The sequence below is a fragment of the Hipposideros armiger genome, unplaced genomic scaffold (assembly GCF_001890085.2).
Source record: "Hipposideros armiger isolate ML-2016 unplaced genomic scaffold, ASM189008v1 scaffold_9, whole genome shotgun sequence".
NCBI classification, from domain to species: Eukaryota; Metazoa; Chordata; class Mammalia; order Chiroptera; family Hipposideridae; genus Hipposideros; species Hipposideros armiger.
This window is the reverse complement of record NW_017731359.1, coordinates 7,221,366-7,247,035: the sequence shown is the minus strand read 5'-3', so window position 1 is coordinate 7,247,035 and position 25,670 is coordinate 7,221,366. Positions and strand designations below refer to the sequence as shown.

The following is a 25,670-nucleotide window of genomic DNA, read 5'->3' as shown; positions in this document are numbered from 1 at the left end:
CCTAACACACACACACACACACACACACACACACCCCACAAATCTTAATTTTAATCTAACAACCAATTTTATGCTTAATAGTGAAACTCTAGAACTAATTGTCCTATTAAAGTAACAAATAAAGTGAGAACATCCATTATTGCTATTATTTAACACATATTCTAAAAGTGCAAATCTATGCAGTTGGACAAAAAAAAATAACCAAATATTTTAAAAAGATGAAGCAAATTGTCATTTAATTTTAATATAGTTGTCACTCTAGAAAACCCAGGAAAATCAGCTGAGAAGTTATATAACTTTAGAACAATGTCTAATAATAAATGAACTAATTAAAGTCGCTGTAGTTAATAATAAAAACACTTAGAAAATGTAAGTTAAAAATCTACTTCACAACACCATCCAAAATATAAATAGCTAGCCATAAACTTAATAAGAATGAATAGAACAAACATGAAGAAAACTACAAAACATCCCTGATGGTAATGAAAACAAAGAACTGATTCAATGGAAAGTCAGACATTGCTTCTGGATGGCAAGAATATTTTTTAAATATCAGTTCTTAAATTAATTCATAAATTTAAGGCATACTCAATAAAATTCACAAAGGTACTTATCAGTTACCTTATCAGCATTCTAAATATATCTAGAGCTACTAGAATAAAAATAATGTGGGGAAAGCATCTGTGAGATTTTAACATATATGTATGCAACCATCAAAGAAGCCTATGATACTGAGTACTACTGTAAATAGACTATGAAGAATTGAAAGTAAAAAAAAAAATCGTAGAGTAGGTAACATAGATCATAATAAAGATGGTATTACAAAGCAGTTGGAAATGACCAGTTATTTCTTAAATTATATTTAGGAAATGGTCAACAGCTGGGGTTGTATATTTATTTTATGTGGATAAATGGGGGAAATGGAACGCATGATATAAGAAAGAAAAAAAGATAGGTGAAAGTTGATGTAAATTTTGGATATGGAAAGCCTTGCTAAAGGATAACATTAAACAGAGAAAAATTGATACAAAAAGTGCAACATTTATACTTAAGAACACAGCATATTCAGAATTGAAAGCACATTGAAACATTGAAGAAATCTATAAAATAGTTATGACAGGTCAGAAATTAATAGCATTAAAAGATGAAGAGACTTTATAAAGCATTGCTGGATATATATATATATATGTATATATGTATATATATATATATATAATTCAAAAAATGGGTAAAGGACATGAGTAGCAGATTTACAAAGCAAAAACAAACCACATTATCAACACTTATTTAAAACTTCTAGCTTTACTAGTAATGAAAGAAATTGATATTTTTTAATGTGATTATATTTTACCTGTTAATTTGTCAGTGTTTTTAAAAATAATATCTATAGTTGGCTTGAATATGAAGACATAGAACCTCACCTATTTTACTAGTGGTATTATAAGTATTTCTGATTGTATAAATATTTCTGATGGGCATTTTGTCAAGTAAGTAACAAAAGCTCTTGATCCAGTAATTCCACTCTAGGAATTTATTCTAAATAATAATTAAATATTTGGCAAAGGTATGTGAAAACAACATTGTTACACAACAGGTGTCAGTTGACATCAGCCATTCTTAAGGTAGATATTTAGAAGAAAATGTTCACATAATTATATTGATGCTGATAAGTGTATGTCACATATGAGTAATTGGGGAAAAGTGGACATGTATTTTATGATTGCCTTTTTTTAAAGATCAAACTATATCCCAAGGAAAAGTCTAGAAGGGTACACAAAATAGCAGTGGTTATTTCTGGATATTGTATTATCATCAAGTTATTTTATTATTTTAAAATTTATTTCTACTTACTTGTATTTTCTTATTTTCCTTCAAGGGGTATATATTAATTATGCAGTAAAAGAAAATTATGAAATTCTTTGCAAATATATTTTGCCACCATTATGACGGCTGTGATTAAATCTGAAGTTCAGTCTATCCTCTCTCTTCACACTTTCCCTGGAAACCGAGATTGATGAATTGAATTTCAGATTTTCCCTCTTCTGGAGACTCTCATTATTTGACCACAGGGTAAACAAAGCTTTGGTAAAAAGAATTAACTAGAAAAGACATGAGCTTTATGTTCATAATATAAGATGTTATGTATACCAGAGAGAACACTCCAAATACTCAAACTTCTTAGCTATTTCACTTATTGGCAGCATAACCTTGAGCAAGTCCCTGAAGCCTCTGATGTCTCATATTCTTTCCTTCTCCAAAAAATGAGGATAAAAATATTCAGCCTGCCTACCTCATGGGGCTGTTTGAGGAATTAAGTGAAACAATGACCATGAGAAGGTTTTACAAATTAACAAAGAGTTAGACAGATGAGAGAGGTTATTCTCAGCACTTCTTTTTTGTAGCTCTTTTCTTACCCAGTGCATGTTTCTTGTGTTTTTAGAGATGCCATAAGTCTGATATTTTCAAAGCGAATGCATCTCAAAACCTGGGCAGAGCAGCTCTTCATCTGCCCAAACGATATTAATAGCCCAAGATGGACTGAAATGTTGAAGAGTCACTCAGTGTTCTGCTTTTTCCTGCTGCCTGCAGAGCCATCTTTTGAAGCTCGGGCTGTAGAATGGAGTGAGATAATAAGAGGAGCTAAAAGGCTTGTGTGTGTTAAGATGGCTTCCTCTCTTATATTTCTAAAGATGCCGAGTACTTTTGCCAAGTTTAGGCAAATGCAATCCCGATTATTTACATGGCATAATGGAAGTAAACACTCAAGGAGAAAGAAACCTGATGCTTTTACTCAGCATGATATAAACCATTATCTCATGTTTTCTATGGAAAACAGTCTCAGCCGAGAAATTTGGTAACTCAGTAGGCTATTAATAGGATGTGGAATGTGATTACTCCTTTTGCATTACTTCAATATGTAATTACTTTTAGGAGCTAGTAGAAAGAAACTCTATTAAATGATAATTATAGGACTGTATTTGCTCTAAGGTTTTGTAATAGCTCTAAACATGGGAGTTTTCATTAACTGTTTGCCATAGTTAATAAAGTCATTTTTCTTTAAAAGTAGCAATTTCCTGCAAAAGTGGTAGCTCCAATATAGGATTAGTCTCTTATAGGAAAAGGCAGGGGACACAGATAGTGTAGTAGGTCGGCTCATCTATGGTAATATAATCTCCTTGAAAATATAGATGGTATCCTCGAAGTATTATGACAATGTGACATACTTACAACTCCCTAGAGAACAGTATGTCTTGGTATAATGTTTGCAGAGGGTTAACAGCAACTAAATACTGTTGCGCATATAAAAAGAAAGAAGGCAAGGCCGGTGGTGGAGGTGAAGTTGGCGCAGTGAGGACATCCAGAAAACACCTGTTCTTTCAGGAGGTGTCCAGGGATAAACTGGGGGTGCTGGGGATACATCCATCCAACAGTTAGGTCTTAGATATAAATTGGGAATTAGATGAACACACAGATACAAAAGGTTGACCACATATGCATGAGAAAACAGATAATAAAAGAGGTGGTAAGAGGTGTAAGAGGCATATGAGAACACCAGCTTCCTGGCCAGCCCAGTAGGTCATCTCACTATGGATAAAACCAATTGCATGCTAAAAAAATTTTTATAAGCGTTTTCTTTAGCACAAAATTGACATAAGCCTAGGCAGACACAATTTATAAGAATAATCTGTCAATCCAGGGTGCAATCAGGAAATAATTCAGGAATTAAGAAAATTCCAAGAGTGCAGACAGCGATTCTCATGAACTCAAATAAAGATGTACATATATCTTAGGAAATATTTTGAAAATATTATTTATGCCACTTCATTCAATTCAGATTGGTGAATATTAATTAATGTCCACTACATGCCAGCATCTCCCTGCTTTGGAGAAATCTACCTTTAGGAAAGGGAATTCCTCCATTATGTATGCACACCACTGAGGAACGTGTGCTCCCAGCTGAGAACTACTCATCTAGCGCCATTGCTTTTATCTCTTCAAGGGGTGTAGGGCGCACACACGTGCACATGAACCACAGCCAACAAGTCCAAGGAAGATCCTAGATTAAAGTCGAAATGCAAAAGCTCCAAGTCATGTTTCTATTTCAAAGTGATGGAATCATCTACAAAGTGAATCAAAGGCAGTTTTGTAGGGTTCCTTTAAAACACATGTGTCTCCCTAGAACTTCCTTCACCCCCAGGCTTTCGAGAGCCTGTGCACTGCAGAACATTTTACCCCACTGTCTCCTGTGACACATGCTTGTTTTATAAGGGCCATAATTAAATGCTCAGATCAGTGCAATGGATGATAATAAAGTAGGTCAAGTCATATCCCTCCAAATCCAAGTGGTATGGGGAACACCCCTCTGCTTTAATAATCAACCCAGTGGGGTGCAGGGGTTGAGGTTGTGACCTCTAGTCTCTGAGTCCCCGGGTTTAAAATCTAGATCTAACTACTGTGTGGCTGATGGACTTTGAATAAGTGACTTGAAGGTTCTGTGCCTCATTCTCCTCATCTTCAAAATGGGAATGATAATAATAACCCTTACCTCTGGTGTGCTGAGAGAATTAAACAGGCAGAGGAGGGGAAGGATGTTGGCATGGTGTGTGGAACACAGTGCTGGAATTCATGATATTGATAATAATGATAATGACAAGGAAGGTAGTACTACTTATTAGGTTACCTTAGGAGCCTATAAGCCTGATCTCAGTCCCTGAGAAAGCAATTAACCTGTAACCCAGCATACGACTAATGAAAGCATATGTACTTAGGAGGATCACTTTTACTCCTTGTCACCTGATGGCATTACTCATCTGTTTTTGTAGACCGACCTTGTCACAGGTTTATAGGAACAGGTGCCGACCAAAATAGTCTGGTTGGGAGTCAAGAAACTTATGTTTTGATCCTGGCTCTGTCACGCACTTTGTCAATGGACTGCATCAATTTGGGTCTATACAACAGAAACAATTACTTTGAAAAACGTGCAAGTCTAGAACCTCCTTGACTGACAAAGCGGGAAGCAGAAAGCATTGTATTTTGCCATGTTCACAGTGGCCAGACGATGCTTCGCTCATGCCTTTCATGCAGTCATTCCGCAACCACCTTTAGATACCCAGCTCTGCACCCAACCACTCTGCATTAAAACTGCTTGGACGAGAAGGCCGCAGAAAGATCCCATTGCCTCGTAAAGTTGAATGAATCTCTTAATTCTTCATTTGATATCAATATTCATGAAGCCACGCTTCCCCCCCAAGGGTTCACCAACCTCTTGAAAAAAAGACAAATGAAGCCCTTTGCATACTGACCCGGTAAGCTTCCTCACTTAGTTTCCCCACTGCTTCATGAATATCAAAGACAACAACAAAAAAAAGTAAAATGAAATTAGACTCACTTATTCATATGCACCCAATGAGCCCATGTCTCAAAATAAAGATGGCATTATGATTTCTTGTTTGCTCTTCAACAGAAAGGCATTATTAAGATTAGGGAAAATATGCGTGCTCTGCAACGTCAAGGCCATTTATTTTCCGTTTCTGCTTCTCTGAATCATAGGAACCTTGGTACGAACCTCTGTTGTCTCGGACTGTGAAATTTGGGTTGTGAATGATTTCAGGGGGGAGGCTGAAGATAAATCTTGGTCCATTGGCTGTGTCATCCTTGTCATCTGCACTAATTGTAACAATTGGCTGAAAGAGAAAGGTGGCCCATAAATAAATCGAGCTGACATTGGCACATCATTTATTTAAAAATTCCTGGCTGGCCAAGAAGCCTGGCTTTAATTAGAGAACAGAGTTCCCGGGCTAAACTGGGGCTCTGAAGCTTTCTTGGGCAGTAGGAGGTATCTCCAGGCGATGCTCTCAACACCAAATTCCTTGCTCGTAGCCAGGGGAGGGAAGAGCATCGTTACCTGGTTAGAGAGTGGCTTGGTCTGGTCGCTCTCACAGATGAAACCTTCATAGGGGGCGGCAAACCTGGGGGCATTGTCATTGACATCAAGGACCCTAAAGGCCACTGGCACTTTGGCTTCCTGATGCCGGTTGTCTGCAAGGAGAGAATTCAGACAGTCAAGGCCAAGGAGGAAGCCACGTTGGTCCAAGGTTATTCTTGGGAAAGAGTAAGGTCCTGCCATGCATTGGGGCAGTGGAGGGAAAGGCACTGTTGGCACAAAAGCCATCTAAAACCTGAAGTATGCGAGGCCCGGTATGAGCAGTATGCCCTTGAAGTGAATGTCAATGTAAGACCAGTAAGAACTCAACTTTTCCATTTCTGCTGATTCTGATGCTGAGGTTATAGTCTAAATTCTTATAATGGAGCCTCCCCGCCTCCCACCCCCATAGCAGCAGCAAAGCCATCTGGGAACTTGTTGGCAACAAAAATGCTCAGGCCCTACCCCAGACCTACTAAATCAGAGGCTCTGAGGGTGGGATCCAGAAATCTCTGTTATAACAAGCCTCCCATGATATTCCAGCACACCATCAAGGTTGAGAACCACTGGTCTACAGGTAAACAAGAACCCACAAATCTTGGTTCTAAGGATTCTGCTGCTCTGCGTTTAAACAAAACTGAGCGACAGAATAAAGTGGGGAATCCTTCAGTGATGGTTATGAGTTTCAAGCTGCTGAAGGCTATCAGCTCACTTGCCAAGTCTGTACCCAGTTCTGCCAGAGACAATAAAAACCTCTCTATGTGTTTACTTATATGTCTTCCTAGATAGATGACCAAAAATAAATTTTAAAGATTGAAAAATACATTTAACACTAAAAAATATATTCTATCTCAGCTGTCTGTCACTTTCCAGGATATATAGAGAGTCTGAAGGAATCATATTTGGTAAAGTAGAACCAAAACCCTTAGGAGAATACTTACGGATTTCTGCTGCAAAAACGGATATGTTGAGCCACGTGGTTTCCTCTCTATCCAAAGGTTTTGTCGTTTTAATAAAACCATCCTCTGGATTAATAGTGAAAAACCTGTCGAGGTCAGTATGACGATCAATTGAATACCTAAGCAGAATGCAAATGAGGCAATTAGAGGAGATACTCCAAGCAGCTTAATATTTGAATATTTTCTCCATGCTATATTTAAAGCAACTTTTTCAGTGAGCTGCTTGCGCTAGGTTTTCTTTTTAATCAAATTTACTTTTCAAACTTTGTACATGAATCTTTTATATAAATCATTCGGCCGCATTGGAATTCTTTATTCGGTGCAATGAAAGAAAGGGTTGCTTAGCATATTTGATTGAGAAGCACAATAACGTGTTGTATATTTCTCCATACTTACTACAATCACCCGCCATCTGAATACTTATGAAACTCCATTTGGGAAGTGGGCTTGCCTTGCCCCCAAACTACTCAGAAAGTCATAAATGCATCAAACCTTTGCATATGAAACATTACATAATTTCAAGTTTGTCTAAATTTATCATCAAGGATCACTTATGGTTCTAAAAAATCAGATTTCTCCTTTTTTAAAGAAAAATGCTAACTATATTTTGAGTGAATTTATTGAGTGTATTTATCAGTTTTAGTGGAGCCCAGGTAGTTCGGTTCAGAATCCCGGGGTGCAATATGCAAGCAGGCTTGGGTTTGTAGAGCCTTCTTCCCACCATTTAATCACCCCAGGCTGTGCTTAAAAGCATAACTCAAAGGTTTCAGCTACTTCTGTGTCCACTAGAAAATTTGCTTTTTTCAAACAAAAGACATAATCATTTCCAAAATACTATTGGAGTGTATTTATGGCAAGGTGATGTGGGAGATGGAGCAAGAGAATGGCCTTTATTCGGGTGAGGCAACTTGTCCAGGAAAGGCCGAGTTGTAAGTATTGGAGTCCCGGCTTTCCTGAGTCTGCTGAATGCCACAGCTCCTTTCTGGTCCCTCCATCATACTGACTCCAGAACGGAGAATACAAACGTGGTTATGTTAATGTGGCTAGCATGCTGGGCTTCATAATTAGGTGGTTTCCTGCTTTTAGAGGGCTTAGCTGTGTTTTCCTAAAGTTTACAGAATACATATGCCTGAAGGCATTCATTGAGGATCATAAAACCGAAGAACATTAAAGGTGGCAAAGACCATAGATGTTACAGGGTTTAATATCTTCAATTTACCAACGATGGGATTTGCAAATGGCCTATTTAAATAGTTTCTGGGGGAGCCACTATTAGAACCTGGATCTTCCAATTCCAGATCCTGTTCTTTCTAGGAAAGCAGGACCGTGAACATCAAGCAGCACTTCACAGTATCTAAAACAAGAGCTGACCTCACAGCTCCCCATGGGAACAGAATGATGAGTTCCCTCTCCCAGCGGGGACACTGAACATAAACCGTCACACACCTCATAAATGTCAGTAGAGGCTCAGCAGCTGAGCTCTCAGCATATAGCCCCATGTGAAAAGCAGGCAAAAATCTGGAAAACGTTTTGCCCTGACACCAGGAAGCTCACTACCTAGTTGATGTGCCAAGACACATTCATGGGAAGAAAGATAATTAATAGTTCAAAGCATTATTTTATAGAAGTGAAGGGCATGGATTTTGGTTTTGTCAAGTCCAAGGTATAAATTCATGGTCCACTTACATTATAAGCTGAGTGATACTGGAAAAGTTGCTAAGTTCTCTGAATCTCAGCTTATTTATCTTTTAAACTGTAATATTAATATTACCTAACTTTCAGGTTGTTTGTGAGAATTACATGACATAATAGGTGTTTAAGACACATAACCTAGTGCCTCACACGGGGTCAGCAATACAGCCAATAGCTGCCCTTATTTTTGTTGTCACTGCTGCTGTTACACACGGTGGATAGACCATGGAAACTCTCAAATGTCAATCTACAGAGTGTGACCTTTGTCCTACAGCCAGTGAAAAATCATGGAAGGCTTTTGATCAGAGAAACAAATAAATAGGGTATCAGAGACAGGAATAAGGGCGGGGAGGAAGGAAGATCTGCAAAATGTTCATGCGGCGAAGAATCTGGGTGACACTATAAGGCCTTCCTATGTGTCCAAGAATACAACTTCCTTTAGAGGTGAAGATAAGCAATCAGGAAAGTAGGTAGTGAGGACAGGAGGCCCACTGAATAAAAAAAGACCCAAGCGGGTGAAGGGGGTTGGTTCAAGTGTGGTTCAAGTGAGAGTCTCTGGATAATTACAGACATGGAAATTGCCTACATGCCTGGAGCAGCTACCACTGAAAACATGACCCAGATTCCCAGTCGCAGATGTGAGTGCTTGGAGACAATGAGGTGCAGAGGAAATAAGCATTTGTTCCATGTGTTTTTACGTCATTGCTCTTCTAAAACGTTGCTAATGTACCTCGATAGTCTAGGCCAAAGCTAAGTCATTTGAAACTCACACCATGCACATTTTTGAGTAGTTTAAATGTGTTTCAATGACCCTCAGTCATTAGGTAATGCATCTTCCTGCACAGAAAGAACACGGTACTCCAACCTTCTCAGGAAATCTGTTCATTAGTGTCTGCTTGGCTAGAGTAAAAAGCTCAAAATGGACACAAGGCAGATGTGAACTGAAATCCAGTCTCCAACACTGACTGGTCCCGTGACTTTGAGGAATCCCTATCGCCCCTCTGAGCCTCAGTATTTCCATCTGTTGGATCCTGAAGCAGTCATAGCCTCAAAAGTGCCTGAGTATTAACTAAGTTGTCAAGACCGAGAAGATGCTCAGTGAAGGGCAGCTCTCATCCTTTCTCTCAGAAGGAACAGTGTTCAAGGATTCAAAGGCAACAGGACAATGTTTACATATGTGACTTCCTTCTCTGTCAGCATTTTCTTTGGTGTAGATAGAAAAATTCCATTGTCCATGGCAATTTATTTTCGTGCTCAGATGTGCTTACATTTTTCCCCCAGCCGTACTGAAGTATGACTGACAAATAAATAATTGTATATATTTAATGTGTAAAGCATGGTGTTTTGATATAAGTATACCTTCTGTAATGATTACCACGATCAAGATAATTAATGTATCTATTAACATCACATAGTTATCATCTTGTGTGTGTGTGTGTATGTGTGTGTTGTGAGAATGCTTAAGATCTACTCTCTCAGCAAATTTTAAATATAAAATACACTATGATTAACTATAGTTACCATGTTGTACATTATTAGATCTCCAGAACTTACCCATCTTACAACTGAAAGTTGTACCCTATGACCAAGAGCTCCCCATTTTCCTTACCCTCTGGCCACCACTGTTCTAAATTCTCCATTTGACTTTTTTTTTATATTCCACATATAATTGATCTCACACTATATCTGTCTTTCTGTGTCTGTCTTATTTCAAGTAGCATAATTTTCTCCAGACTCATCCACATTATCAGAAATGGCAAGATTTCCTTTTTGAAGGCTGAATAATATCCCATCGTGTGTGTATATGTACCACATTTTTTTTATCCATTCATCCATCGATAGACACTTGGGTTTTTCCATGTCTTGGCTACTGTGAATAATGCTGCAGTGAACATAGGGGTGCAGCAATCTCTTCAAGATATACTCATTATAGGAAACAGTACGGAGATTCCTCAACATGCAGATAGCAGCTGAAATTGTTCTGCGGGTTGTACCTTACCAACCCCTGAACTAGATAGACCCATCCCTGGCCCTTTTCAAGTGTGCTGAGGACAACACACAAAGTAACATGGCACTGTGATCTGCCGTGGTGAGTGCTGTCAGGTGGCAGGCACATCTGATCCATCGGTAGGGGGCCCTGGAGGAGATGACATCTAAGGAATTCCTAGAGGAGATGACATCTAAGTGGAGGTGAAGAAATGAGTGTCATGTAAGCAAGCTGGAAAGAAAGTGGGGAGAGCTCCAACAAGGAGGAAGGACGTGTAAAGGTCCGGAGTTTGGAGAGAGCCAGCTCTAGGTCAGAGAACAGGAAGGGGCCCAGTCTCACTGCAACTGAGAGTCTGTTCCGAAGCGAGAGTCAGACTGAAAGCTGAGAGATCAGCCAGGCACACTGGGGGCTAGTGGGAGGGGCTCGAAGAAAAGCCTGAGGCCAAGTGAGGGCTGAGATTATTTTGGGAGGGAGTCAGGGGAAGAGGGCGGTGGGGAACAATTTGATCACGGTTGGCTGTTTAGCTGAGTGTGATGTGATATTTACACGTGCGTTTTAAACCCATCATTCTGGCGACAGGACTGAGGATGGAGAGTTGGGTAGAGACTGGTGGCCAGGGTACCATGAGGAGGCGGAGGAAGGGACCCAGGCAGAAGGAGTTAGGGGGATGGCCACAGAAAGGGCCACACCTGCTAGAACCCAGTCCTGGGCCGGTTTCAGGCACTCCTATAAATGTCTTGAATCTGTGATGCAAGCCTCTTTCTCAGCGTCTTGCTCATCACCGTCTCATGTTTATCATCAGCCTCGTCACTCATTAACTCAGGTCATGGAGGTGGGAGGCAGGGCCCTGAGCCATTTGTCTAGCTTGCTTTTCTAAGTCACAAAAAAATACATCCATAATAAGAAAAGCATTTGCCTGGCACTTGGTTACCTCTCCAAAGTGCTCAGAAGCAGGCAGCTAGACAGAGCTTGCTTTCCTAGGCTCCTGCTCACTGGCTAGGACATTCCATGTCAAGTCACTTTGCCCCGCAGAGCCCCAATTTCCTCTCCATTTAAAGATAATAATTCCTATAAAATACAGCTGAGGGGATAAATTAGATCGTGTGTCTAAAACACCCAATAGAGAAACTGGAGCACAGGAAGCTGTTCAATAAGTTACCATAACTATAATCATTTCACAATTACTTTTTATACTTCACCACAGTTCCCTGAGGCCAACAGGCTCAGCTAAGGGTTACATCTGCTCCAGAGAGAAATGATGTGGCTTAAACGAGCCTATCCAAAAAGTTAGTAGCAGAGGCGAAGGAGAATTGTGTCTTTTAAATCTTAATCTTCTTTACATTGCATTGAGCCTGATTATCTGGGACCCTTTTGAAACTTAAGGATCTGGTTCCTGCAGGGCTTTCCGGAAACCTCTCGACTCTAAAATTCCCCATGCATGCTTTCAAAATACATCTGTCTGTACCTTATTGGGCTGTTGGCAGCATCCGGGTCTTTGGCATGTACTCTCCCAACCACAGTGCCAGCAGCCGCATTTTCTTGGACTTCGTGAATGTAACTTGGGGCCAAGAACATGGGGGGCTCGTCAGCATCTTCTACTGCGATCTTGACCGTCACGGTGTCTTTGAAAGGTCCGTTGCTGATGAACTTCGGGTCTATGTGCACGTTGGCTGCCTCCACCTTCAAGCTATATGCTCTTTTGGTTTCAAAATCTACGGGCTGACAAGAAAGAAGATTGAAAACCAATTCTTTGAAAGAATAATGAAAGAGAAAGACCTGTTTCACAGGGCACAGTGTATGATTCCTCAAAGAGAGAAAATCAGTGTATATTCAATATCCAATTACCTGAGCCATTTGGTTAGAAAATCAGACCAATCGATTGCCGAAACTTTGAATGCGCTTAAAGGGTAATTCTAGGAGCAACAGACACTGATGGGCCACGTGACCTAAAATGAACCTCATTCTATATAACAACACGAAGGCTGCCCAAATCAGTCCCCCAAATTCATCTAAGGATGAGAAGGAATTAAAACACTACAAAAATAAATAGACGATTCTGTAAAGGACTAAGAATCTTGGTAATAAAAATACCCACTAAATTTCAGCCAGAGAATGAGGGCTGTCATGTCAGATGACTGCTCCTCGCCAAACGTACACATGTGGCTTAATCGTATTGACAGCCTAATTTTTTTTTATTGTTGGTTTCAGGTGTACAAAATAACATAGTGATTAGACAGTTACACAAAGTGATAACCCCAATAAAGTCTACTACCCATCTGATATCGTACATAGTTATTACCATACCATGGGCTATGTATACCTGTGCTGTACATTCTGTGACTATATAATTTTTAAAATATAGTTGGCATTCAGTATTATTTTATGTTCGTTTCAGATATATAGCACAGTGGTTAGGCATTTAAATGATTTATGAAGCGATGCCCCTGATAAGTCTAGTACTCATCTGACACTATACCTAGCTTTTACATTATTGACCATATTCTCCATACTGTTTCATATCTCCATGACTGTTTTGTAACTACCAATTTGTACTTCTTACTCCCTTCACCTTTCTCACCTATCCCTTAGCTCCCCTCCCATCTGGCAACCATCAGTTTGTTTTCTGTATTTGTATGTCTATTTCTGTTTTGTTTATTTGTTTATTCTGTTCTTTATATTCCACATATAAGTGAGCTCATATGGTATTTGGCTTTCTCTATCTGACTTATTTCACTTAGCATAATACCCTCTAGGTCCATCCATGTTGTCACAAATGTCACGATTTCATTTTTTCTTATGGCAAAGTAATACTCCATTGTATGTATGTCCCACCTCTTCTTTATCCAGTCGTCTATTCATGGGCATTTTGGTTGTTTCTATATCTTGGCTATTGTGAATACTGCTGCAGTAAACATAGGGTGCATATATTTTTTCAAATTAGTGTTTTGGATTTCTTTGGATAAATATTCAGGTGTGGAATTGCTCGGTCATAAGGTGGTTCTATTTTTATTTTTTGAGGAACCTCCATACTGTTTTCCATAGTGGCTGCACCAATTTGCAGTCTCACCAACAGTGCATAAGGGTTCCCTTTTCTCTGCATCCTCACCAACATTTGTTGTTTGTTGATTTATTGATAATAGCCATTCTGACAGGTGTGAGGTGATAGCTCATTGTGGTTTTTATTTGCATTTCTCTGATGATTGATGATATTGAGCATCTTTTCACATGTCTATTGGCCATCTGTATGTGCTCTTTGGAGAAATGTCTATTCAAGTTCCTGCTCATTTTTTGAACAGAATGTTTGTTTTTTGGTGTTGAGGTGTATGAGTTTTTGTTTTTCTTTTATTTTGGATATCAATCCCTTGTCATATCTATCATTGGCAAACACCTTCTCCCATTCAGTAAGGTGTCTTTTCATTTGTTGATGGTTTCGTTTGCTGTGCAAAAATTTGTTAGTTTGATGTAGTCCCATTTGTTTATTTTTTCTTTTGTTTCCCTTGCCCGAGATGTATCAGTAAAAATATTACTAAATGTAATGTCTGAGAGTTTACTTCCTATATCTTCTTCTAGGAGTTTATGGTTTCCAGTCTTACAGTTAAGTCTTTAATCCATTTTGAGTTTGTTCTTGTGTATTGTGTAAGAAGGTAGTCCAGTTTCATTTTTTTTCACATATCTGTCCAGTTTTCCCAGAACCATTTATTAAATAGACTATATTTACCCCAAAGTGTATTTTGCTTCCTTTGTCATAGATTAAATGACAACACAGGCATGGATTTATTTCTGGACTCTCTATTCTGTTCAATTGATCTATGTGTCTGTTTTTATGCCAATACCATGCTGTTTTGGTTACTATAGCCTTGTAGTATAATATGATATCAGGTAGCTTGATACCTCCAGCATTGTTCTTCCTTCCCAGGATTACTGTGGCTATTCGGGGTCGCTTATGGTTCCATATAAATTTTACGATTATTTTTTCTAGTTATGTGAAAAATGCCATTGGTATTTTAATAGGAATTGCATTGAATCTATATGTTGCTTTGGGTAGTATGGACATTTTAACTTATTAATTCTTCCTATCCATGAGCATGGTATATGTTTCCATTAAATTGTGTCTTCCTTAATTTCTCTCTTCAATGTCTCATAATTTTCTGAGTGCAGATCATTTACTTCCTTGGTTAAATTTATTTCTTGGTATTTTTTTCTGAGGCAATGGCAAATGGGATTGTTTATTTCTCTTTTTGATATTTCGCTTTAGGTGTATAAAAATGCAATCAATTTCTGAATATTGATTTTGTATCCTGCTACTCTACTGATTTCATTTATCAGTTATAATATTTTTGGTGGAATCTTTGGGGTTATCTACATATAGTATTATGTCATCAGCAAGTGACAGTTTTACTTCTTCCTTTCCAATTTGGATGCCCTTTATTTCTTGTTCTTGTCTGATTGCTGTGGCTGGGACTTCCAGCACATGTTGAATAAATGTGGTAACAGTAAAAATCTTTGTCTTATTCCCAAACTTATGAATGCTTTTCGCTTTTCCCCATTGAGTATGATATTAGCTGTGGGTTTGTCATAGGTGGCCTTTATTAAGTTGAGATACATTCCCTCTGTTCCCACTTTGCTGAGAGTTTTTATCATAAATGGATGATGAATTTTGTCAAATGGTTTTTATGCATGTGTTATGACCACATGATTTTAATTTTTCATTTTGTTTATGTGGCCTATTACGCTACTTGATTTTCAGATATTAGACCAACTTTACATAGCAGGAATGAATGCCACTGATCATGGAGTATGATCTTTTTAATGTATTGCTGAATTTGGTTTGCTAATAGTTTCTTGAGGATTATTGCATCTATGTTAATTGGGGATATTGGCCTATAGTTTTCTTTTTTGTAATGTCTTTATCCTCTTGAACTTTTTGGAATAGTTTGAGAAGAATAGATGTTAATTCTTCTTTGAGTTTGGTAAAATTCACCTGTGAAGCCATCTGGTCCAGGACTTTTGTTGGTTGGGAATTTTTTTATTACTGATTTGATTTTGTTAGTATTAACTGGTCTGTTCATATTTTCTGTCTCTTCTTGATTCAGCCTTGCAAGATTATATGCTTCTAGGAATTTATGCATTTCTTCCAGATTGTCCAATTTGTTGGCATATAGGTGCTCATAATTTTTTGTTTGTTTGTTTGTTTTGGTATTTCTGTGGTATCTGTTGTCACCTCTCCTCTTTCATTTCTGATTTACTTTGGTCTGCTCTTTTTCTTGATGAGTCTTGTTAAAGGTTTGTCAATTTTGCTTATCTTTTCAAAAAAACAATTCTTGGTTTCCTTGATCTTTTTTATTCTTTTTTAGCCTCTATTTCATTTATTTTTCACTGTGATCTTTATTATTTCCTTCCTTGTACTTACTTTGAGTTTTGCTTGCTATTCTTTTTCCAGTTCCCTTAGGTATAAAGTTAGACTATTTGAGGGCCGGCCGAGTGGCTCAGTTGGTTAAGAGCTCGCTCAAGAGTTTGAGCTCTGAGCAACAGTGGTTCGAGTCCAGCCCGAGCTGAGCAGCCGCTGAGCTGCCAACAGGTAGCAGGATGGCTCAGCTTAAAATAAATAAATAAATAAATAAAAATAAAATAAAAAAATAAAGTTAGACTATTTGAGATTTTTCTTTGATCTTTAGGTAGGCCTGCATTGCTATGGATTTCCCTCTTAGAACTGCTTTCGCTCTGTCCTATAGATTTTAGATCATTATATTTTCATTTTTGTTTCTCTCAAGGTATGTTTTGACTGTTTACATGATCTCATTGTTGACCCATTCATTATTCAGTAGCATGTTATCTAGCCTCCAGGTGTTTATGTGTTTTTCAGGGTTTTTTTCTTGTAATTGATTTCTAGTTTCATACCATTGTGGTCAGAGAACGTACTTGATATAATTTTTATCTTCTTAAATTTATTGAGACTTATTTTGTGGCCAAACATGTGGTCTAACTTGGAAAATGTTCCATGTGCACTTGAAAAGAATGTATATTCTGCTGCTTTGGGGTGAAATTCTCTAAAAATATCAATTAAATCCATCTGGTCTAGTGTGTCATTTAAGCCTGCTATTTCCTTGTTGATATTCTGTCTAGACGATCTGTCCATTGGTGTTAGTATGGCACTAAACTCCCCTACTGTGATTGTGTTACTGTCAGTCTCTGATTTTATGTCAGTAAATATTTGTTTTATATATTTAGGTGCTCCTAGGTTGGGTGCATAGATGTTTACTAGGGTTATGTCCTCTTGTTGGATTGATCCCTTTATCATTATGTAATGTCCTTCTTTATCTCTTACTATCGTCTTCATTTTAATGTCCATTTTATCCAATATAAGTATCACTACCCCAGCTTTTTGCTTGTTTCAGTCTATGTGTATCTTTCAGTCTGAGGTAGGTATCTGTAGACACCATATGCAAGGGTCTTGTTTTCTTATGAATTCAGCTAACCTATGTCTTTTGATTACAGCATTTAATTCATTTACATTTAAAGTGATCATTGATAGGTACATAGTTATTGACATTTATTATATTTTTTTATCCTTTTTGCTTGTTTGTTTCCCCCTTTCTTCTTCTTAAAGAAATCCTTTTAACATTTCTTATAATACTGGCTTGGTGGTAATGAATTCCTTTAGCTTTTTCTTGTCTGGGAGGCTCTTTCTCTCTCCGCCAATTTTAAACGATAGCCTTGCTGGGTAGAGTAGTTTGGATTGTAGGCCCTTGTTTTTCATCGAGTTGAATATTTCCTGCCACCCCCTCTGGCCTGCAAGTTCCTGTTGAGAAATCAGCTGCTGGTCTAACAGGAGCTGTTTTATTAAGTAACTAGTTGTCTTTCTCTTGCTGTTTTCAGGATTCTCTCTTTGTCTTTACCTTTTGCCATTCTAATTGTAATGTGTCTTGGTGTGGGCCTGTTTGGTTCATCTTGTTTGGGACCCTCTGTGCTGCCTTTGCCAGGTTAGGGAAGTTTTCAGTTGTTATTTCTTCAGATAGGTTGTTGATCCCTTGCTCTTTCTCTTCTCCATCTGGTACTCCTATGGTGCAAATATTATTGTGCTTGATGTGGTCCCAAAGGTCCCTGCAACTATCTTCTTTTTGTTGTTGTTGTTCTTTTCGTTCCGATTGGGTGTTTTCTGCTATCTTGTCTTCTAAATTGCTGATTCAGTCCTCTGCTGCATCAAATCTGCTGTTGATTCCTTCCAGTGTATGCTTCATTTCAGTTATTGTATTCTTCATTTCTGACTGGTTCTTTTTTATGTTTTTCATGTCTTTATGCTTCCTACCTCTTTATTGAAGTTCTCACTAAGTTCCTTAGGCATTATTATAATCAGTGTTTTAAACTCTGTCTCTGGTAGGTTGCTTGCCTCCATTTCATTTAGTTCCCCCCACCCCCACAGAGGTTTCTCTCGTTCTTTTATTCAAGACATGTTTGTTTCCTCATTCTGGCTGCCTCTCTGTGTTTGCTTCTATGCATTAGGTAGATCTCCTATGTCTCTCAGTCTTTGTCAGGTGGCCTTATGTAGTAGGTGTCCTGTGCAGTCCAGTGATGCAGTTTCTCTGATCACCTGTGCATGTGTTCCAGGAGTGTCCCCTCTGCATGTTGTGTGTGTTCTCCTGTTGTAGTTGAACCTTGATTGCTTTTCATGCAGTAGGTGGGATTGTCTCCCAAGCTGAGTGGCTGTGAGGATTGGCTATGCCCTATGTATGAGCTGCTGTGGTGGCTGACCGCTTAGTTGGAGATTTGCTCCCATGGGCTCTTGTGCTTGTTGAGAAACCCCTTTGGGGTTTCTTGTGGGGCTAATCGGGTAGTGCTCTGGTGTGTTCTGAAGCTGGCCTCTGAGTGTGTTGTTTCTGGTGTCTCTTGGGAGAGGCTCCTGTGCAGGCCAATTCCAGCCTTGTCTGTGACCAGTCCGGGGCTACCCAGTAGGAGCTATGCAGATATACGTGGTTGGTTGCTGCCTATGCAGGACCCGGAGGCATATGATCTGAAGCCAGTGGCCACCAGTACTGGACCTGGGGAAGCTTAGCAAAAGGCCCTGGGCCCCCCTAGGCATTTTCCCACCTGCCAGCTGCCTTTAAGACTCAGCCGTTGACAGAGCCTCCTTAGGTGCACAGGCCAGGTTGGTTGAGCCAGTGTTGAGAGTGTCCTTAGTGATGCAGCACTAGCTGGGTGGGGCGGGATCCCAGGGAGTCACAAAGTGCGTGTTTGGTGGTTTTTACAAAGTTAATGCACATTCATTTCTTGCACCAGTGCCTGGCCTGTAACCACTTCACAAAATGCCCTGAGAACACCTTGGCCAGCCACCACTTGCCTTGAGCCTGCATATCCCTGGTAGCCCTCAAGAGAGTGGCAGGCTGTCTGCCACCAAAAGTTCCCCAAACCACTGTAGGCCTTCTGCTGCTACAAAAGGCTTCTGTAGCTTGTGGGGTAGGGCCAGCTGCCTAGGAGCCAAGAGTGCCCTGGGCAATGCAGCATTAGCTGGTCGGGGCAAGATTCCAGGGAGCGACAGCCTAATTTCTTAAGTTTCTGACCATATAGCATTTCCCAAAGTCTGGGACTCTTACTAGCAGTGGCCCATAAGATAACTTAAGGTGATTTATGGGTAATTTTTGTGGGTGGGTTTGTTGAATTACATTAACTTACTTATTGACACAATTATTGCTTTTCCCATTCTTTAATTTCTGAACACATGAAGAACATCTCCGTATAGTGCTGATTTTTTACGTATCTGTTACGTTTCCTAACCTTCCTCCTGAAAGACTATGAGCTATCTCTCTAGCTAGACCATAATGACATTATCTTGTTTTGATTGTGTTCATTTTTAGGATACCTTCTATTTATGTTAAATGATAGGTCAATGACAGTAAGCGTCTTCGGTATAAGAATGCATATATGTAAAAATGTCTATTTAAAGAAAAAAAATGATAAACAATATAGATTTTACACAGATATGGAAAAAATGGGACGTTGCATTTGAATGGGTGCAGTTACTGGGAAATTGATGGCAAACACCCCTTAATTCTGGATAAGAGGAGGTACAGTGAATCAATATGCAAAGGGTAAAAAGTAAAATTGTAGCAGAGAAACAAGTCCTCATGCCTAGGAAACAGAACTCCCCAGTTAGCACTCTGGATGATGCCGAACTACGAAACGTTTGGAAAGACTTGGGTCTTCTGAGGCACACATCCGCCTGCCATGCTGTTGCCATCTGCCCGGCAAACACTGAGTTTGAATGGGCATACAATCCTAGTGGTTAGCCCTGACTTAATGCTACGAAACTCCAAACGAAGGATGATTCCAGTTTCACGAAGGTTAAACACCTTCAACATCCTTGACACTTTTTCCATCATCTTCCCACCCCTCTCTCCCCCAGAGTCAGGGAACACTCCCTCTCCCTGAGGCAAAACGTGTCCCCAGCTGCTCCACCATCATGGAACTCAGCATCTCTTTCATCCTTCGCTGGGTTACCGCACAGCAAAAAGGAATGGTATTTATAGGTGGGAGTTATGAGAGTGTTGACGAGTCTCTAAAATCTCTGCAATTATTAGACAAAATTAGGAAAGAAAAAAACTGGAATATGATAGTTCTGAGACCTGATAAGAAGAAATTTTCTGATTTCAGGTAGTCTGGCTATTCCTAGAGCAAAACCTTTGGCACTTGGTTTAGGCATATGCCCAGAGAGCCATGTTCCCAATGGAAAGCCCCATTGATGTTCATGCTAAAGTTTGGCCAATATTTTTTCAGATCCCAAGCAAAACTCGCCAAATCTTTGCAAACACTTGTCTGGAATGTCCTTCCCTAGTTTGGTGAGATTGTACAAAGTTTTCTTTTTCTGGTGGTCAGCCCAAGCCTTACTGCCTTGTATTGTCTTCCTCAACCCCCATGGATAGATGAGTGTGGTCCAGTGGCGGCCCATCTGCAGCCCCTCCTCTCCCACCACTGTAAGGTGGGGAGCATCCCAAAGGACCCCACTCGGTGTTGTTGATTTCTGCTGATCTTTGCCTGCCCAGTGCACAGGTGATCATACACACCAATCATTCTGACTAATGAGGCACACGGCTGATGGATAGATAGCATTTAAACACTTACCTACAGCCTATTCCCTGCCTCCTTCTGAAAAAGATTTAAGGTAGCTTCCCATGTGAACATTTATATCCATGGTATGCATAGTTGAAATAAAGCTAAAGGAGGCAACACACTACATAAACCATAAAAATCTTAATACCCCTGAGTTTACTAATCCCACCTCTGAAAATTCTCCCTGAGGGATGAATTCAAGAGAACACCAAAACAAACAATATTCAAAAATGCATGATAACTGTTAGATATAGTAGAGGGCTGTATCTAATTGGGGGAAATGTACACACAAAACACCAACTCCAACTGTGAGATTTTATTAAGGAAATAATGATCCATCAATAGGATGAGATGTTATGGAGTCATTAAAAATGATTATGTATATTATAGAACAGCATGTAAAACGTTTATGATATGACATTAAGTTAACAAATCAGATCGCCCTATGATTGCAACTGTTTAAAATGTTATATATCCACATCAGTATACACGTGGGCAAAGAACTGGAGAAATAATTAGACTGAAAATGGCTTTATAAAAATTGGGAATATTTAAAATGTTTCCTAATGCTGCCCTCACACTGTTTTACAAGGAGTTTGAAAGTAAATAAGTTAGAAATGTGCCAGGATATCTCTGTGATAAAGGGGAGTCCCACCTGGTCACGGGTGTTGCAGTAAACAGATTGAATTTTCCTCCCCAAGTCGACCAAGCCACGGATAAGTTTTATTTTTATTTAGTACTGGTTCTCTTTTCTACTAACCACACAGACAGAATATCCTGAGGGCAGCTCTCTCTGTCTTTTGCACCACTCTACCCTTGACACTTACTGGGCCTGACACAGAGTCAGTACTCAAGAAATATTGATTGCTTCCTAAGCTCTTCAATAAATGAATGTCTCCACCTCCTAAATATCTCTTGAGTTCTTCACCTTCACCACTTCTGCCTTCTTCAGTTCTTTTGTAATTTCTCCCTTGAATTCCAACAACAGCTTTTCAACTGGCCCCGCTGTATCCATCTCAAAACCCTCAAGGCTGAACTTATTCAAGTTTCTTAAATGTGTCCTCTTTCCATCAATACAGTCCTTCACAAGCTCTTTTTTCTGCCCTTCCTCTCCTTATCTATCTGGTAAAGTCCTAATCATCCATCGAGACTCAGCTCAAGATCTGCCCTGTAAGAAGTCATTCCTGACCCAGATTCATAGACCTTATCACACTTTATTACAGTTGGTTCTCAACTGGGGAGTGATTTTGTTCTAACTCACCTCAGGGTTATTAGGGAACGTCTGGAGTTTTTTATTATCGTGATTGGTGGGGTGGCTTACTGACATCTAGTGAGAAGAGGCCAGGGATGATGCTCAACATCCTACAATGCACAGAACAGCCCCCTACAACAAACAAGTATTTGTCCTGAAATATCATTAATGCCCTGGCTGAGAAAAGCGGCCCTCATTTAATTGTCTTTTAATTTAACTGTCTTGTTAAATAGCGGTCTCCCTGTGTCCACGACTTTGTCTCTTCAACTTCATATGGCCAGCCTCTCACCAAAGGCCTGCCTGACAAGTAATAACAACTCAGTAACTCTTAGTAAAAGAAATAAATAAATAAAAATGAGTTAACAAATTCAGAAATGAGTGAAAAAACTATACTAAGGAATATTTTTAAGAGAAAAAAGTATTTCCGTTATCTCTCCACACCCTTTTATATTATGAAATCATATATAATGACTTCCAGAAGGATCCATTATTTTACGCTATTAAATTCACTGCTCAATTTTTTTTTTCTGGTGGACATTCGGAACTTGGTGCTATAAGTTTAAGCAAATGAAATACCATCTTACTCTGCTTTAAACCTAAATATCAGTGTTTTATAGACAATTATCCTCTTGCTTGGAATAAACATACTGAATTGGAGGGAAATGTGCAAATTAATCATCTGCACAGAGCTCATTTGCGATGTGTGAGTTCCATGGGGTGATTTAAATGTTTCAGGACTTTCGAGACACAGTGCGTGTTTATGCCCTGAATACACGGAAAACAGGTGACAACCTGAGCATAACCAACTACCCAATTACTTGAGCAGCAAAGGATGGGAGGCAGAAATCGCCGAAGCCAATGCTCATACGTCAGGGGCAAGCAAGAGGGATGGTAATATTAATGAACAGGCCACGTCCACAGCTCTACGCTCCAGGTGGTTCACACAGCTATACTTCTCCAGAGGAAAAACCAGAGAGGGTGGCTACCCCAGCCCCTGGCCAAAGATTAGGCTTCTGTGGTCACACCATTCATTGTCATGAATGTTCACTTTCCCAATATCCAAAGTGCACCCCAACTTCCATATTCTTTAATGACAGTCACCCCATTCTCTCTCTGTTCTGTGTTCCATCCTATTTCTCCCAAACCCAACAATGCTTTCAAACATTGTGAAAAATCAGCTTCCTAGAAAAAGCATTTCTGCTTCCTCCCTTTACTGAAAGATTCCTCCCAGGAGTTTCCACCCTCCACACCCTTGCCTCCTCTTCAGCTGCTGGCCTCTTTGTTGATTCTGCGACTTAATTTCTTCCAGCAGTGTTACAGTCCAATCTTTTCCATCACACTAAAGAGCTTAATATTCATGCTACAAAACCAACTTGAAAATGAATGCTTGATTAAAACCAAGGTAATTCCATCATCTAATTCACATTTAATGCTTCATACACTTTGATGATGGAGAGGTGTTGATTTCTCAAGTGGTAAATCAGAGGGGAAAACCGTTTTAGGATACACAGTTTCTTCACATAAGTCATTCTTACTTGTCTCGCCTTTTTAAGCCCTTTCTGACCCAGCTGTTTCCAAAATGACTTGAGAGGAAAGTTGTTCCAGAATACTCTAGGTTTGAATTCTGTGTCTGTGAATTTCCAGCTGTATGGCTATGCCACGGTCAAATGGTTGAATCTGTCTCAGCCCCCATCTCCTCATAATTAAATCGCGGTCTCGTGGCCCATTGGGATAATACTATCTACTTTTTATGATTGTTGTAAAAAGTAAATGAGAATGTTTGGAAGAGGCTCAGGCTTTGTCTGGCCAATATTTAGTATTGAGAAAATGTTAGATTTTTTAAAACAAAGCAAGAAAAAACAATCATCCCCTCTGAGTACCGAATTAATCCCAAAGACACATTTTTTATGACAATTTAGCTGACTGTGGAGGAAAGCCCATTATTGTTGTTTCTCGGGCTCAATTTTGAGAGAAAATCAAGCAGAGGATTGGGTGAGGTTTCAGAGGCTACAGCAATTTAGTGGAACTTGGATATTTGAGACAGAAAAGGTTCTGAGCTACTTATATTAACAGACTCAGCTTGGCAGAGCGAACGGGGGAACTCCATGCACACTCACCTTTTTCAGCTTCACCACACCCTCCTGTGTTTCATAGTCCGTTGTGATTTCAAACAATTCCATCCCGTCTCCATCAACAATATTGTATGTGACTAAGCCATTTTCTCCAATATCTGGGTCTTTAGCCTTCACTCGTCCTACTTCCTCCCCGGGGACAGCTGCTTCTGACACAGACATCTGGTATACGCCTAGAAGAAGAAGACATCTATTTATATTTTCCCTTTTATTTGTCAGCAGTAAGACTTTAGATTTCATTGAGTCCCAATAAATCTCTCAAAGGGTTTGAAATTGAACTTTCTATTGATAGAAAACATGAAAGAAGTGAATGGACAGGAGGAAGATCCCACATGGCTTGCTTTGTCAAAGAAATGTGTTCTACAAAGAACGATGAAACAATAGCAGGGCCCAAGGTGATATGGCGGGGTCACCTGCCACATGTAAGGAAAGAAAACGATGCTCAGTTACATCTCCCATTAGGAAAGGATGGCGGACCGTGTAATCTTCATACATTCAAATAGCCAAGACTTTCCATGGCTTCAGGATGGTCCATGAGTTAATTCTAAGGCTCACGTATGGCCCTGCCAGAGTCCCAGAAAAACATCCTCCTCTGTTTAAAAGCCTTCCACAGCTCCGTATGAATTTTTAAAAACAAATGCAAATTTTATCTCTCAAGGTCATGATATTTCCAACTCTATACTTGACTCTTCTCTTACTTCACCTCTTTCACCATTCAATCAAACACTACCTTATCTGGAAATGTTTTCCATAGCATGGCCATTCCCTATGTATTTACTTAATATTTATCGGGAACCTACTATGTGCTGGGCACTGTGCTAGCCCCTGGAGACTCAGTAGGAAATGAAACTGTCAAGATTCCTCCCTTATTGAGACACACTAAAAAGAAAGTATATACACACTCTGATGTCCTTACTAGGCAGAAGAACACTAAAGTAGGGTAAGGAACAGAGGGTAATGAGACAGTGAGTGTGTAACTGTGTTGAAGTGTATGATTGTGTGTGAGTGTGATGGTGTATATGTGAATGTGTGTCTGAGTGTGTTGTGTGGTGTGAGTATGAGCACCAGTGTGAATGTATGTATGTGTGAGGTGTATGTCAGTGTGTATGATGAGTGTGAGCGTCTATGATGGTGTACGTGTGTGTTAAGTATGTGTGGGTGAGAAGGGGAAAGTAGGTGAGAGATTGATTTTGAATGGGATGAGCAGAGAAGACATCCATCAGAAGAAGGCAAATGAACTCTCCTGCAGGGACTGAGAAAGACAAAGCATGTGACTATCTGGGGATAAAAATTACACACAAAGGGAACAGCAAATGGCAAAAACCTTGAGGTGGGAACATACTGAATGCATACAGAATAGCAAGAAGACAAGTGACTGCAGCCTTCTGGTAAGAGGTAAGGGTACATCAGTAGGTCGGGGCCCGAGAGTGTACGAAAGGGTATTGTATGAGACGCCATTGCATATGACTTGGCTTTGAATACTTGCAGTTTGGACCCGTATTCCACTTAATCACACCACGCCCTCCATATTAAAGGAGCAGTGGGAAGTGGGAGTCTCTGTAGATAATTACCAATTTGCATGAAGGTTTAGAAAAGCCTGCTATGAACTGATTTTCTCCAAATC

At 39.5% G+C, this 25,670-nt stretch overlaps 1 protein-coding gene across 4 annotated transcripts in view; it reads right to left on the bottom strand.

The window, feature by feature from the left end:
- Positions 1 to 25,670, bottom strand: part of CDH11 (cadherin 11) — a 154,541-nt gene that overhangs the window by 13,911 nt on the left and 114,960 nt on the right. For all 4 annotated transcript variants that reach the window (XM_019656547.1, XM_019656577.1, XM_019656569.1 and 1 more), the window contains exons 7-11: positions 24,032 to 24,219; positions 12,027 to 12,280; positions 6,865 to 7,001; positions 5,906 to 6,039; positions 5,567 to 5,684 (exon numbers count right to left, since the gene is read on the bottom strand). In XM_019656547.1, the coding sequence (XP_019512092.1) occupies positions 5,567 to 5,684; positions 5,906 to 6,039; positions 6,865 to 7,001; positions 12,027 to 12,280; positions 24,032 to 24,219 (831 nt within the window). The remainder of the gene's footprint in view (positions 1 to 5,566; positions 5,685 to 5,905; positions 6,040 to 6,864; positions 7,002 to 12,026; positions 12,281 to 24,031; positions 24,220 to 25,670) is intronic.